Source organism: Lactuca serriola, chromosome 9 (assembly GCF_051521515.1).
Source record: "Lactuca serriola cultivar US96UC23 chromosome 9, Lser_US96UC23_V15, whole genome shotgun sequence".
Taxonomy (NCBI): domain Eukaryota; kingdom Viridiplantae; phylum Streptophyta; class Magnoliopsida; order Asterales; family Asteraceae; genus Lactuca; species Lactuca serriola.
Window position 1 is genome coordinate 137,497,867 of NC_136416.1, and position 15,535 is coordinate 137,513,401.

General features: G+C 39.4%; 1 protein-coding gene across 1 annotated transcript; it reads left to right on the forward strand.

Annotated features, from left to right (window-relative positions):
- The first annotated feature begins 13,156 nt into the window (after positions 1-13,156).
- On the forward strand, positions 13,157-14,708 carry LOC145076121 (uncharacterized). Its single transcript, XM_079022111.1, has 5 exons — positions 13,157-13,376; positions 13,422-13,606; positions 13,733-13,932; positions 14,033-14,120; positions 14,217-14,708. The coding sequence occupies exons 1-5, from the start codon at positions 13,157-13,159 to the stop codon at positions 14,706-14,708; spliced, it is 1,185 nt and encodes a 394-aa protein (XP_078878237.1).
- Positions 14,709-15,535: the final 827 nt, after the last annotated feature.

Genomic DNA, 15,535 nt, shown 5'->3' on the forward strand with positions numbered 1-15,535 from the left:
TGAGATCTTCGGTGTGGAGTTTCCGATAGATCTAGTCCCGATCGTGATGGGGGACGTGTTTGTGATAGTAGGTATGGATTGGTTGAGCCGATATGGAGCTGTGATAGAATGCGAGCGTCAGTTGGTGACGATTCGAGACCCTAGTGGGGGAGTTCTTACGGTGTACGACGAGGGTACATGTACGGGGTCAACATTTTGTTCGGCCGCCAGAGCGAGGCAGAGTCTACAGCAGGGCTGTAGGGGATTTGTGGCATATGTGATGGATGCGAGGGTTGGTTCAGAGGGACCAGAGTCAGTAGATGAGGTCCCGATAGTGCGTGAGTTTCCGGATGTGTTTCCAGAGGAGTTGCCGGGTGTGCCTCCGGAGAGGCAGGTAGAGTTTGGTATTGATTTGGTTCCAGGAGCTGCGCCTATCGCCAAGGCGCCTTATCGCCTTGCACCTTCGAAGATGCATGAGTTATCCTCGCAGCTTCAGGAGCTGCTGGGGAAGGGGTTTATCAGGCCGAGCAGTTCGCCATGGGGGGCGCCCATTCTTTTTGTCAAAAAGAAGGACGGTTCGCACCGGATGTGCATTGATTATCGTGAGTTGAATAAGCTAACGGTCAAGAACCGTTACCCATTGCTGAGGATCGATGATTTGTTCGATCAGTTGCAAGGAGCATCTTGGTTCTCCAAGATCGATTTGAGGTATGGGTATCATCAGGTGAGTGTGCGGGAGGAGGACGTCCCGAAGACAGCATTCCGGACTCGTTATGGGCATTACGAGTTCGTGGTGATGCCTTTCGGACTCACCAACGTACCGGCGGTGTACATGGATCTCATGAATAGGGTGTGCAGACCGATGTTGGATCGCTCGGTGATCATGTTCATCGACGACATACTGGTGTATTCGAGATCCAGAGAGCAGCATGAGGAGCATTTGAGGGAGATTCTCAGAGTTCTGAGATCGGAGAGGCTTTATGCCAAGTTCTCCAAATGTGAGTTCTGGCTACTAGAGGTCCAGTTTTTGGGGCATCTCGTTAACCAGAAAGGGATATTGGTCGATCCGGCCAAGATTGAGGCGGTCATGAGGTGGGAGGTGCCGAGGTCACCCACCGAGATCAGGAGTTTTTTGGGATTGGCTGGCTATTATCGGAGATTTATTAAGGATTTCACCAAGATCGCCGTGCCACTCACCAAGTTGACCCGGAAGGGTGTTGCATTTTCTTGGGGTCCGAAGCAGCAGACCTCGTTCGGGACACTTCGCCGGAAGTTATGCGAAGCCCCAGTGTTAGCCCTTCCGGAAGGGATGGAGGATTTTATGGTATATTGTGATTCATTGATATCCGGTTTGGGAGCGGTGCTTATGCAGAGGGGGCATGTGATAACATATGCATCGAGGCAGCTTAAGCCTCATGAGTCGAGATATCCCACTCACGATTTGGAGCTGGGAGCGGTAGTGTTCGCTCTCAAGATCTGGCGACATTATCTGTATGGGGTTCGGTGTACGATATACACGAACCACAAGAGCTTGAAGTATTTGATGGATCAACCCAACCTAAATATGTGTCAGAGGAGGTGGTTGGACGTGGTCAAGGATTATGACTGTGAGATCCTGTACCACCCGGGCAAGGCTAATGTGGTAGCTGATGCACTGAGTCGTAGCGCGGAGAGCGCCCCTATGCGAGATGTTTGTTTGAGATTGTCAGTGATGACCCTGGTGTTGGATGCTATTCGTGGGGCCCAGGCTGAGGCCGTAAAGCCAGAAAGCCAGAAGAGAGAACGAGTTGTCGGGCTGGTATCGGAGTTCTTTACCGATAGTCGGGGGCTTATGACATTTCAGGGTCGGATTTGGGTACCGTCCGTGGGCGGCACGCGTACCATTTTGATGGAGGAGGCTCATCGATCGAGATTCTTGATCCATCCCGGGGCCACTAAGATGTATTTGGACCTGAAAAAGTATGAAGAGGGATATCGCATGGTTTGTAGAGAGATGCTTGACCTTTCGCAGGGTTAAGGTCGAGCATCAGCGTCCACATGGTAAGCTACAACCATTAGAGATTCCCGAGTGGAAATGGGAACAAATTACCATGGACTTCATCACCAAATTGTCGAGGACTGCGAGGGGTGTCGATGCAATTTGGGTGATTGTGGACAGGTTGACGAAGAGTGCTCACTTCCTAGCCGTCAGTGAGAGCTCTTCCGCGGAGAAGTTGGCGGAGATGTACGTGAGAGAGGTGTTATCGCGGCATGGAGTGCCAATCTCGATTGTCTCAGATTGAGATGTACGTTTCACTTCCAGATTCTGGAAGAAGTTTCATGAGGAATTGGGTACGAAATTACATTTTAGTACCGCATACCACCCACAGACCGACGGGCAGAGTGAGCGGACGATTCAGACACTCGAGGACATGCTCCGAGCATGTGTGTTGGATTTCGGTGGGAGTTGGGACACGTATTTGCCCTTGGCGGAGTTCTCTTACAACAACAACCATCATTCGAGCATTGGCATTCCGCCCTTTGAGCTATTGTATGGGAGGAGGTGTCGGACCCCTATTTGCTGGGGAGAGGTAGGGCAGCGTGTGATGGGTAGTACCGAGATTGTGCTTCAGACGACAGAGCAGATCCAACAGGTCAGACAGAGGTTGTTGACCGCTCAGAGTCGTCAGAAGAGTTATACGGACAGACGTTGGTCCGAGCTCGAGTTTCAGGTTGGCAACTTTGTGCTCCTGAAGGTCTCTCCTTGGAAAGGAGTGATCCGATTCAGGAAGAGGGGCAAGTTGGGGCTTCGATATATTGGTCCTTTCAGGGTGATCATGAGGGTAGGCAGGGTAGCCTATCGTTTGGAGTTGCCAGCAAAGTTGGGTCAGATTCATGACACTTTCCACGTGACGCAGCAGCGAAAGTGTATAGCCGATGAGTCGGTAGTAGTGCCATGAGAAGATATTCAGGTGGATGTGAGCCTGAATTATGCTGAGTGACCAGTGGCGATCAGGGATCGGAAGATCAAGGTTTTGAGGAACAAGGAGGTGCCACTGGTGTAGGTCCAGTGGCAGAATCGGAAAGGGTCAGAGTTGACTTGGGAGCTGAAGCGTGAGATGCGTGAGCAGCATCCGGAGTTATTTGCAGAGTGAGACTTCGAAGGCGACGTCTGATTCTAGTGGGGGAGAATTGTAACATTTGGATTCCCAGGTATTATTTTTTTCCTTTTATTTTTGGGTGTTGTGAGGAGACTCGGCGATTTGGGGTCTAAAATCACCGAGTAGGATCGCGGATGTTCACGCGGGTTCGCGTCTGGAGTCGGCGAGTCCAAGGGTGGACTCGGCGAGTCCACGCTGTTTAATGAAATCCTAATTTCCAGGGTTTGGGACCTATTTAAAGGCCTTTATGGCCGTCATTTGCGACCATCAACCCCCAGAGAGAAACCCTAAGAGATCTAGAGCATTTGTGAGGAAGGAGAGGCCATTCTTGATCATTTTGTGGGTGTTTTTGCAAGAAGGAAGTGGTAAAGGAAAGAGGGGGCTGAAGGAGGTGCAATTTTGGTGGTTTTGAGTTCATAGAGGCTGTATTGAGGTATTGTTCTCGGACGTTCCTCAGTTTTGTTGTTGATTCCTTGTATTAGGGTTTTCTAACCCTTTTAGAGGTTGATTTAGTAGAGTATTTAGTCCCTTCTCGAGTTTGTGTTCTGGATCTAGACCCAAAGAGGTCCAGAGGCCTTAACCTTTGGAGCTTTATGAGTCACTTTGGGAGCCATGAGCTTGGAATGTCATTTTTGGGGCTAAATCACCATTTTGGACCATTTAGATGTTATATGAGTGCCAAGGTCCAAACTTTACGTGATTATCATGCTTGGGGAGGCCAGATCAATGATTATATGGAACAGATCTGACCTCAGGAGCTGTATAGAGTTTGTGCATGGCATGAACTCGCCGAGTCCGAAGAACAGACTCGGCGAGTAGTATGAAGATTGCCTGTTAATCACTCAGTGAGTGGACTTGCTGAGTTGGGGTATAACTTAGTGAGTCAGGGGGGACTGAGTTCAAGTGGAACTCGTCGAGTTGTTCTTGAGACTCGGCGAGTTGAGTCGGGGGGACCCCGTGATTCATGCCAGGTGGAACTCGTCGAGTCAGGGGAAGAACTGGACGTGCCAAGAAAAGGATTAAGAGAGTCAGTGGACACGTGTGGACTCGTCGAGTCGCCCTAGTGCACTCGACGAGTCGGGTCAAAGTTTGACCGTTGACCTTGTTGACTTTTAGGGTTGAGTACAGTTGTATTTATGAGAGTATTTACTCTGTGTGATTAGGCGGAGGCTAGATCACATTTCTTCCGAGTCAGATACTTACCGAGACAGCGAGGTGAGTCTTCTCACTATACGTTACCTAGAGTGGTATATTTGTGTGGACCAGAGGGTCTTATGTGCTATGTATGAGATTATGTGCTATGTGTTATGTGTATGTTGTATGATGTTATAGACCGGACTGAAGGGTCCAACGATACAGACCGGGCCGGAGGGCCCAACGAGCTATGACCGGACCAGAGGGTCCAACGAGCTACGGGACTGGAGGGTCCCGCTGAGACACATCGACCGGAGGGTCATATTATAGCCTCGAGTGGCATATGTATTGTATGCGGTATTTTGGGGAACTCACTAAGCATTTATGCTTACAATTGTTGTGTGATGTGTTTCAGGTACCAGTGATGAGCGCGGGAAGGCGCCAACATGATTCGTACACACTTGTGGAGTTTATGTTTTGGATTCTGGGAAGATGTTTTTGTGATAATAACATTTGATACAATATGTTTGATGTTATTTTGTGAGTAAATGAATGTTTTAAAAATGAAAAATTGTTTTGAAAATTTACGGTGTTACATCAGATACATGCCTCTTTCTCTTCACACTAGGTCTTCTTGGTGCCTTCCTATCAATATTTGGAAGGGGGTGTGTGTGTGTGTAAATTGTTTCTTCCCATAAATTACTTCATTTAACTGGGAGTGTATTCTCTTGGTAAATAGTCTTGTAATTAGTCTTGCTAAAGCAACTGCTTATGAAGCTGACTAGATCTTGATTAGTATACATAATAGTAGCTTGTGCATGAACACAAGGAATCCTAAAAGCTCCCATAGTCTGCAAGGACATGAGTGGTCCTTCAATTCAACACTATAGCTTTACAACCCATTCCTTACTTCATATGCATTCAAGCCACTTGGAACTATGCACCAACTCCTTCAAATACATAACATATTACGTAAGCAACCAAATTATCAACTGAATTAGGGAAAACAAATAAGATATTTACTTAATATCTTCACCAAATTTATCCATTTTCTTTATTGCTGAAGGACAAAATTCACCACTCCATTTTTAGCCTCTAGTTTCAGATGATAAAACCTTTCCATGATGTAAATCCTAATCTCTTCCAACATGGTGAGTAGAGGTTTCTTTATTTCATCTACGATGATTGCATTAAAGAACTCAACAATCCCATTCTCTACAGCCTCACAAGCCAAGCCAGTGGAGTAGCAAGCCTTGCACCATTAAGATGGTTCCCTAGCCATGAGATGATTATATGTAGCAGAAGCCACTTCCTTGATCCTTTCCATATTCAATTTGAAATCCCCTACTGTTGTAGATTTTGTTGTTGCCCAAAACATGTTTTTAAACTCAACTCCACTATAAACCTTTCTGAAATTGGCATAGATATGTCTTGCACATTGCGTGTGCTCAACATGTGGTAGAAATATCTTTAGAAGCTTCAAGAAGACCCTAGTATATGAAAATATTTAAAGATTAGCAAGTACATAAAATATTATAGTTAATTAGGAATTAATCACAAAGAAAAAATAATTACTTTACCTTATGTTGATCACTGATTACACACATACCACTACAATCATGCAATCCAAGGTCATCATTAACAAATTCCAAGAACCATTTCTAATTTACCTTGTTCTCTACTTTAACAACTATCCATGCTACAAGATACACCTGATTATTTGCATCACTACCTATTGCAGTTAACAACTCACCTTTGCATTGTCCCTTCATAAAACAACCATCCAACCCTAGTACCCTACGAGATCCCCTTCTCCAGCCCTCTTTAACTGCTTTAAAGCAAATGTATATTCTATGAATGTTGTGGTTTGATCAGAGTTTACAGTAACAGAAATCCTAATTGTACTGTCTGGATTATATCTCATAAACTCATGCCCGTAGTCCCAAACTCTTGCATAATGGTCACTCAATTTCCCATTAATTAATGACAATGCCCTCATCCTTGATATATATCATTTTGACCATGTGATGTTGCAATGAAACGTACTTTGTATTTTAACCTGCATCTCCTTGCATTTTAATCTAGTTTGCCTAATCAACTCTTTCATAAACTTATTTGTTAACCAAGTAGGATTCCTAAGCTTTGCATTGTTAAATGTAACATCCCAAAAATCATGACCAAAATTTTCATTTTTGATATAACAACTCATAAAACAATTTTAAGAAAACATCATCAAGTTAATTATTTTCATCAAAGCCAAAGATCATATGTCTCAAAAACATGTCATAGTGTAGTAACGATGTCAGAGTACAATCCCAAGAACATAAAGTGCGGAAAGTAGTGGTGTGATGCGCTGCTACTATGCCGACTCCTTTCCCTTTAAATAAGAAGGACCTGAAACAAAAACTATAAACCGTAAGCACAAAGCTTAGTGAGTTCCCCCATCATACCACACACCATAAACATATAATGCCTATCCCTCAGTATCTTTCAACCGGTATCTAGCTGGCATAACTAGAAGTTGGACTTCCCTTCGGTATCTTTCAACCGGTAGCCGGGAGCTGACCTCCCCTTCAGTATCTTTCAACCGGTAACCGGGAGCTAACCTCCCCTTCGGTATCTTTCAACCGGTAACCAGGGACTATTTCACCCCCCTACCACTACCACATAATAACATAACATGAACATAATGCTAGGCATGCATGGGTACTGTCTACCCCTTCGGTATCTTTCAACCGGTAACCGGGGACTATTTCACCCCTACCACTACTAACACATATATCATAGCATCCTAGCACATAAAGCGTAACAGATAGTGGCATACCAGATAATTATCACGAAGACAATCATCTAACAACAACTTCTACTTAGTGGGCCAACATTGTTGCCTTAGACCCACTTCTCCTGGAAGGTAAATCACCTCAATGTCATGTAGTAACTGAACTATCCTCGGTGATGGGATCAACTCTCCTCAAAGTCCTACACATAACAATCTCCTTCAGTTACTCTTTCATATTCATAACCCCTTTAAGGGTCAATCTTGGATAATGGTCAGAGTCAAAGTCAAGGTCAACACCCTGGTTAAAGTCAACATCCTGGTTGACTCAACTCGCCGAGTTGGTCAATCAACTCGTCGAGTTCCATAATTCAGAGAATCTCGAATTCGTGATCTGACTCGTCGAGTTACCCTCTAACTCGCCGAGTTTCTCCTTATGACAGAATCAGGACTTTCCATTTGAACTTGTCGAGTCTTTCCTAGGACTCGTTGAGTTCTACTTCATACACATCGGGACATTTGCTCATTGACTCGTCGAGTTCATCCTTGGACTCGTCGAGTTTTTGACCTTTAAGTCCAAAACACGTTTAACTGGCTGAGTCACCTTCTAGACTCAGCAAGTTTGCTAAGTAATAGAGAAGGTTGGGGAACCACGACCCAACTCGTCGAGTCCTAAGAACGACTCGTCGAGTCCCCCATAATCCAAATCTATCCAGTCGGTCTCAATGCATCCAAAACATAGATCTGGCCTCCTAGGGTCGATATAACACGTAAAGTTACAAACTTAACTTCATACATGGGCCATTTAGCTTAAAAATCCCTAAAAAGTCTAAAGTTGGCACCTTTATGCCATGGAGTCCCTCAAAGACTTTGGATCTGAAGTCAATACCCCACAACATGCTTGTATCCATGAATGGTTCCAAAAATGGCTCATTAAATCACTAAAATACTCCAAGAAGAGATCTAATAGATGAATGGACAAGGTATAAACTTTATACCTCAAATGAGCTGGAAATGGAGCACAAACTCTGGATCCACTTGCTTCCACTTGAACCCCCAAGTTTCTTCTTTCTTCTCAAGCTTCAAAATCACCAAATGTACACAACAATGGCTCAAGAACACTCAAAATGGGTAACGGTTTTGAATTAGGGTTTTCTGGACTAAGGGAGACGATGGGGGAGGCCACAATGGGGGTGTTAAGGCCTTTAAATAGGGTGCAAACCCTGAAAATTAGGGTTTCACTATGGAATATGTCACAGCCCGCTAAAGCGGAAATACGGGGCGTGGCAGTACAAAGGGTTTCATAGCAAAAGTTAAAGAACAACACCAACTATAGTATTAAAAATCATTACAAATTTACAATGAGTTTGAACAAATTTTTAAAAGAAATTACAATGTAAACGAAAATACAACACATGCGAATGCTCGTAAAAGTAAAGTGTCTTTACGTGCCTCTTACTAGATGATTCCTAAAAAAGCATGTAAAACAAGCGTCAACTATAAAAATGGTTGGTGAGTACTCACAAGTTTATAACATAATATAGTTTGAAATCATGATAATCAGAATATTGATAAAAGTTTCCATAAACAAATGTTCATTGCTAAAATAAGTAAATAAGTTTTCATGAATAGAAGTTCGTTGCTAAAGCGAGTAATAAAGTTTCCATAAATAGAAATATATTGCAAAAAATGAGTAATAAGTTTGCATAAACAAAGTTCGTTGTCATCATGAAAAATAAAGTATGATGCCCAAATAAGATGCAACGTTCGTATTCTCATGGGAAATAAAGTTCGTTACTAAAATGAGTAAACAAGTTTCATTGCTATAATGAGCAACCAAGTTCGTTGCTAAGACTAATAATTAAGTTTCCAATAATAAAAGTTTGTTGCTATAATAAGTAAGCTAGTTTCGTTTGTATATGAGCAAACAATGAGTTCACAACCAAGCCTATGACTGATGCCCTATCAAGATCTATGCTTATCGTTCCATAGATGAATATGGTATCATGCACTAAAGCAATCGGGCGAGTGAGGAGTTGTCAATTCCTAATAGCGCTATCCATAATGACCATTGGCTCAAAGAGTTAATGGTTGGAGTAAAATGTAAGGGAAGGGACTTAAGACAATAAAGCCTCATGTTTTAAGTTGCATAGACATACATAGCAAAATATAACAATCATGTTTGATACAAATGAATTTAAATACAACGAACGTAAACAGTTTTTCAGACATGATTTTCCGCCCCAAAACATAAAAATCAAAAATAGGGGGATTCGTGAATACTCACAATGTTTCAAGTTGCTACAAGTGGTGCCTCGGAATACACCAACGCCTTATTACTGGGATCCTACGACATCAAACACACGCTAGTGAGTTTCTATGTCGAAATCTAATGCTAAATACTAAATTCTACATATAAATGCCAAATTTTGTTCTAATATTGGTTTTATATCGATTGATAACAATTTTATGAAATGGTGAAATTTTATAACTCATGTGATTAAGACAATTTTGGATATTAATTTTCCAGATTTTTATAATATTAATTGAGGGTATTTCAACACATTTAAAGGTGTTTTAAACTCCTAAAAACTCAAAATATTATCAAAAAGTGTTTAAAAAACTCTCAAACTTTTCATTTTCATTCTAAATATAGTAGAGGTCTTCCAGAAATTTTCCCTTGAATTTTTTTATGTGATTAAATTTATGAAAAATAGCATCCAGATGATAAAAATTCCCAAACTTTTTATAATACTGCCATTAAACATACTTAAGCTAGGAAAAATATAAAAAATGGGTTTCTAAATAGCTTAACCTGATTTTATGATTTTTGTGCATTTATTCTAATAAAAATGGAGATAAATAGAAAACAGTTTCGAAAGTTGCCCAAACTTTTTGTAATACTATTATTATACATATAGAAGCTGTGAAAAATATAAAAGATATTTTTCAATTTGTTTGGATATTTTCTCTATTTTATTCTCATAAATAATCATTAATTAGAGAATAATTACTCAACAGTTAAAGTAAATTACCAAAAATTTTGTAAACTTCATTTACAGTGTACATAATCTGTGAAAAATACTAATGGTGATTTTTATATATTGTAATCCGGTTTTGTAGATTTAAGTGTATTTTATCTTCGAAACTAGAAGAAAAATAGCATACTGAAGAGAAAAATCATCCAAATTTTTATTTAGAGTTCTAATACAATATAAGATATTTTGGTAAATTTTCATGAATTTTGAATGAGTATAAGTATTTTTCCCATTATTAGTCCATTATAAATACAAAAATCAGGGAAAATAGGTATGCATTATGGAAAATTCTGCAAATATTTTTCTAAGTATTCCACATGAGGTAGGATCTGTGAAAAATCTTATATATCCTTTTCAAATTCCCTAAAGTGGTTTTATGATTTATTTGAATTAAAAAAAAATTCAAAACCATACCAAATAGTAACCAAAATCAATGAAACTTACTGAGATGTCATCATTTACTTTAGGGGTCATCCACGAATTTACCTAGGATTTATAGACCTCATAAATTATTTTAAATGATTTATGGCCTTGTTTTCTTGTAACAATTGTAATAAATTAAAGAAATGATAAAAACTCCTAGGATTTTCCAGATCCTCATATCATCTTACTGGGAATCTGAGGAAATTTTATTTCAAACAGAAAAGGATATCTAGATTTTTTTTATGAATAAAATCATTTACATGCACTATTAACAATGTAATTTGATCATCAAGCTCGTTAACTTGATGTTCATCACATGCATCACGATTTTAAGACCATGCATGGACATATTTTGTTCATAGTGATGTTTCAAAGGAAAAACTTGAATGCATAAGGGAGATGAATATTCAAAACTTGTAAAAATTTGTATCTTAGGGTTTGTCATAGGTTTTGGTCCTTGGATTTCACCATCAAACAATATGCATGTTGTTCTTGGGTGAAGCCCTACCACTATCATCATCAATCTCGAAATTCATGGATATATTCATGAATGTTCATAAAGAATGGTGTAGAAGAAGGAGAAGTGAAAGAAAACCTTTAAAACAAGAAAGAAATTGAAGGAAGATGAAGGATTTTCGTGATTACCTTGAAGAACAACCCTAGATGATGAAGATTTAGAGTTTAAGGTGTGTTCTTGGAGCCATTTTTCTAGAAAATTTTGTGAGTTAGGTTGAGGGTGAGAGAAAATGTGGTGGTGATGAAGAGTGTGTGAGAGAATGAGGAGGTGAAGTGTGGAGAAGTGAGAAATGATTCAAATTTTGGGGAATGGTCTTTCTTGGGAGAAGGGGGTTGAATTCTAAGTAATAGAGAGGCTATCATTCTCTTTTATTTTTATAAAATTCAATCTCCATTATAAAAATACCAAATTTTTATAAAATGTGCATTTTCATCAAATTTTTATTCATAAACCTTAATTTGGCTTAGAAAATAAGGTTAAATACTAATGACCTTAATTTTATTTTTCCTTGATGATATTTCCTGAATTTAATTATCTCAAAGTGATATTATAAGGTTCATAATTATTTTTATAGAATTTCTAAGGTTAAATTTTATAAATTTAGGTTTCTAGGGCATTTAAGGTTTTTGAGAGTTTGTAAATATTTGGATATCAAAATCACTTGAATTTTGAGACCTAAAATTATTTTAGAGCTTCATAACTCTTAGTCAAATTAGAACTAATGTTTGTAATTTATTTTTACCGGTTTACTGGCATTATATGTAGTGATTCCGTGATTCAAGCAAAATTTGATGAATGAAGTACATTAGTCCTAGTTTCAACTTTGACTTAAGTTTCTATGAGACTTTGACCTAATTTCTACTTCTAGGTCAAGTGCATAATGTGTGTATATGATTCATGAAAAGGTGTTCGAGTCAAAGAGTGACCCGAACCAAGAATGGGCACTTCTACATATTGCGACTAGTCTAACAATATCACACTTTTTGAAACGAATTTGATAACCCTTACTAATAGCATAGTTAGTTAAACACAATTTCAGTTGATGTAGGGATTCATACTTTTCACCAAACATTGGTTTTATTACGTTCCATTTCACCTTTGGGTTATGGGTGGAATACTCGAAATCATCATCAGTCTCTTCTCCATCACTACTTTGCACATACTCTGAGTCCGATTGTTGGTTATGGATTTGAGTTTGAGCATTATTTTGACATTGACCTTGAGGATCATCAACTACATCATCAACATCGTTTTCTTCACAGAGAATGTTCAGAAATTCATCTCCACATCAAGAAATTGGTTTCCTCTTAAAATAATCATCGAGCTCCACATCTATGCTATCCAAATCATACATGTCGTCCATTTTCATCCTTTAAGACTGGGTAAAAACCCTAATTTACTGAGGTGGGTGAAAGCGAGAAAAGGAAGATGGAAGAGAGGATGAAATATTGGGGGCATAATTATAGGATTCACTCAAAAGGTTGCGTACCACGTTTTGAACATTCCGTACCTAAACGCAGTACATAATCGATCCCAATCGTGGCCGAAACGGTCTCCGGTACGACACATTGACGATCCAATCAAGCATCTGATATGATGATGGGAACACGATTCAGTTGACGTGGATTTCTCAGATTCGCATTTTCTTGTGCTCCGATTCATGTTTCTGGTATGCCGATTTGGCTATTCGATATGCCAATTTGGCTATTGGGTCACTGAATTGGCGATTAGGCAGGAACTGTAATGTCGATTCCAAAAAGCAACGAATTCACCAAAACGGACGCTTCGAATCTTGTTCTACTTCCTCGATACCAGGTTATGTTATCTTATTAATTCAGACCCTTCTCACCATAAACTTCATCTTCTTCAATTACATGATTCTTGCAGTAATCAATTTTCTAATTGCCTTCTAGTAATCAATTTCCAATTTCCAATTTCTGTTTCTGCTTCTCTTCTACTCTTCTACTACTATTCTGTTTTTGAATTTGAGAATGGTTTTTGGCACTAGTATTCATCTATCAGATATTGAAACAGAAACACCATAAAATTTTGTTGACATTGGTGAGGACGACATACCAGTAGGTGCATCTGCATCAGGAAGCAAAAAAATGATAAAGAAGCTGGAATACCTCTTCTGGAAGAAGTGACTATGGTTGGTTCAAGTATTAGTACAAATGTTGGTAGATCAAATCAGTGGATTTGTAACCATTACAAAGTGAAATATACAATCTCATACACTAGGATTCATATGCATTTATTTTGTGCTCAAGCTGGGAAGACATCAGAAATTAGAAGATGTGCGGATATGATTAAAGATCCGTCCAAGCTACAACGAATTTCAATGAAGGTGAAAGAAACCGAGAGTGGAAGTGTGTCAAGAACTTAAAAAAATTCAATCCTTTCAAAAAATTCAGCATCAAAAAAACGACTTGAGGAAGCTTTTGGTGTCATGGAACGCAATATGGTGGACTTGAAAATCATGAGAGGCTTATGTGCTAATGGTATCCCATTCAATGTCTTGTGGAATCCTCAATTCATTGAAATGATACAAGCCATCAAGAAGTCACCAGATGGATATAAACCTCCATCTAGTGAAAAGGTAAGAACCGTCTTGCTAGATGAGTGTGTGAGAGATATTGATAAATAACTAATACAAGTGAAAGATACTTGGTACACTCAAGGTGTTTCTATTATTTCGGATGGGTGGTCTAATGTCAAACATAAGCCACTTCTCAATGTTGTTGTCGTCAATGCTCGTGGTGCGGTGTTTATGTATCTTAAAGATTATTCAGGGGTTGAGAAAACGGGAGTGGAGATTTTCAAGTTTCCAAGAGGAGAAATTGATTCCGTTGGTCCAAGTAATGTCTTACAAGTGGTGATGGACAACGCGACTAATTGCAAAGCCGCCGGACGCGAGATCAAAAGGTATTCAAACATATCTTTTGGTCACCTTGTTGTGTGCATACTTTAACTTGATTTCTAAAGATATGGCAAAAGAATTTTATTGGATGCGTGATACCTATAGGAGGGGAAAAGCAATTATGAAATACTTTATTAACCACACTCATGGCTTGTCGATGTTTCGTGAAAATTCAAAGCTAGATTTATTGAAGGTGACTAAAACTCGGTTTTCTTCACACTATATTCTTTTAAAAATAATTATAGAGTGTAGGGAGGCTCCTGCCACAACTATAATCCTTAATTCGTAGAGAGATTGGGTTAAATGTGGGGATGAAAATACAAGAAATAATGGGGCAAAAGTATGTGATACAATTAAAGATGATTCGTTTTGGGATGATGTTGAAAGCGTTTTGGCTATCACTAAACCCATTTTTGTTCTTATAAAGTTTTGTAATGGTGAACGCCCTAAAATGGGTGCGATTTATGAGAGGAAGGATAATATGATGGGGGAAATCAAAGACATAATGCAAGAAAATACTTATGCTAGTTATTACCAACAAGTGGAGAAGATAATTTTAACTAGGTGTGAGAAGATGAATATCCCACCACATTGTTTAGGGTTTGCATTAAACCCACGATTTTATGATAGGCGATATCTTCAAAAAATGGCGCCCAATGGTATGCAATGGAAACCACCAAATCTAGACAAAGAGGTTATGCAAGGTGTCATGGAAGCCTTTAATAGATTTTCTGAAAATGAAGAGGAGAGGCGATTGTTACGAGAGCAATTCGTAACATAGATTTCAGAAACGAACACTTTGACAATGGATCCAATAGATTGGTGGTCAACCTATGGAGCTGAAACCCCATATTTGGCCTTGGTGGCAAAGAAGGTACTTTCACAACCTATTAGTAGCTCTTCCGCGGAAAGGAATTGGAGTACATATTCTTATATTCATAATGTGAAAAGAAACTGATTGAATGAAAAAAGAGCCGATAAATTGATTTACATTCACTCCAACATTCGACTCCTGTCTCGTTTCCATGAATCATATAAATCCGGCCCATACAAAAAGTGGGACATCAATCCCGAAAGCACTTACATTGAACGCTCGAGTTCACGATTAGATGACATGGTTTGGGAGAATTTAGATGAAGAAAATTTGGAGAATGGACACGGAAAAAAGTAGCGGGTTGATTGATATGTTACATGTCTGTTTTTGTTTGTTTACTCTTCCTGTTTCTGTTTTTAAGTTACTAGAAAACTATTACTGTTTTGACTTTTGATTCCAGCATGTAATCTTTTTTGATTTCCAGCATGCAATCTTTATAATATGTGTATTTTGGTATTAGGAATTATGGAATCATGAAAAATGTTGTTGGGAATTGAGTTTATAAAAATATGTTGCTGGAATTCTGCTTCTAAATGAAATGTATTGCTGGAATTCTGCTTCTAAATGAAATATGTTGCTGAAAAATATGTTTATAAGTAAATTATTGCTAAATATGTGTTCTAAAACAGGTACATCGTATCGGGACCAATGGTACACCGTACCGTACACGTACCGAAATGAACCTACCCCCCTCGTACCACGATACGCCCAACCTCATGAATCGTGGATCCGTT

Coding starts and splice junctions, on each gene's coding strand:
- LOC145076121 (XM_079022111.1), top strand. CDS start 13,157: ATGGTTGGTTCAAGTATTAGTACAAATGTTGGTAGATCAAATCAGTGG. Junction 13,933..14,032: donor GCCGGACGCGAGATCAAAAG/GTATTCAAACAT, acceptor TGATACCTATAG/GAGGGGAAAAGCAATTATGA. Junction 14,121..14,216: donor CAAAGCTAGATTTATTGAAG/GTGACTAAAACT, acceptor CTTAATTCGTAG/AGAGATTGGGTTAAATGTGG.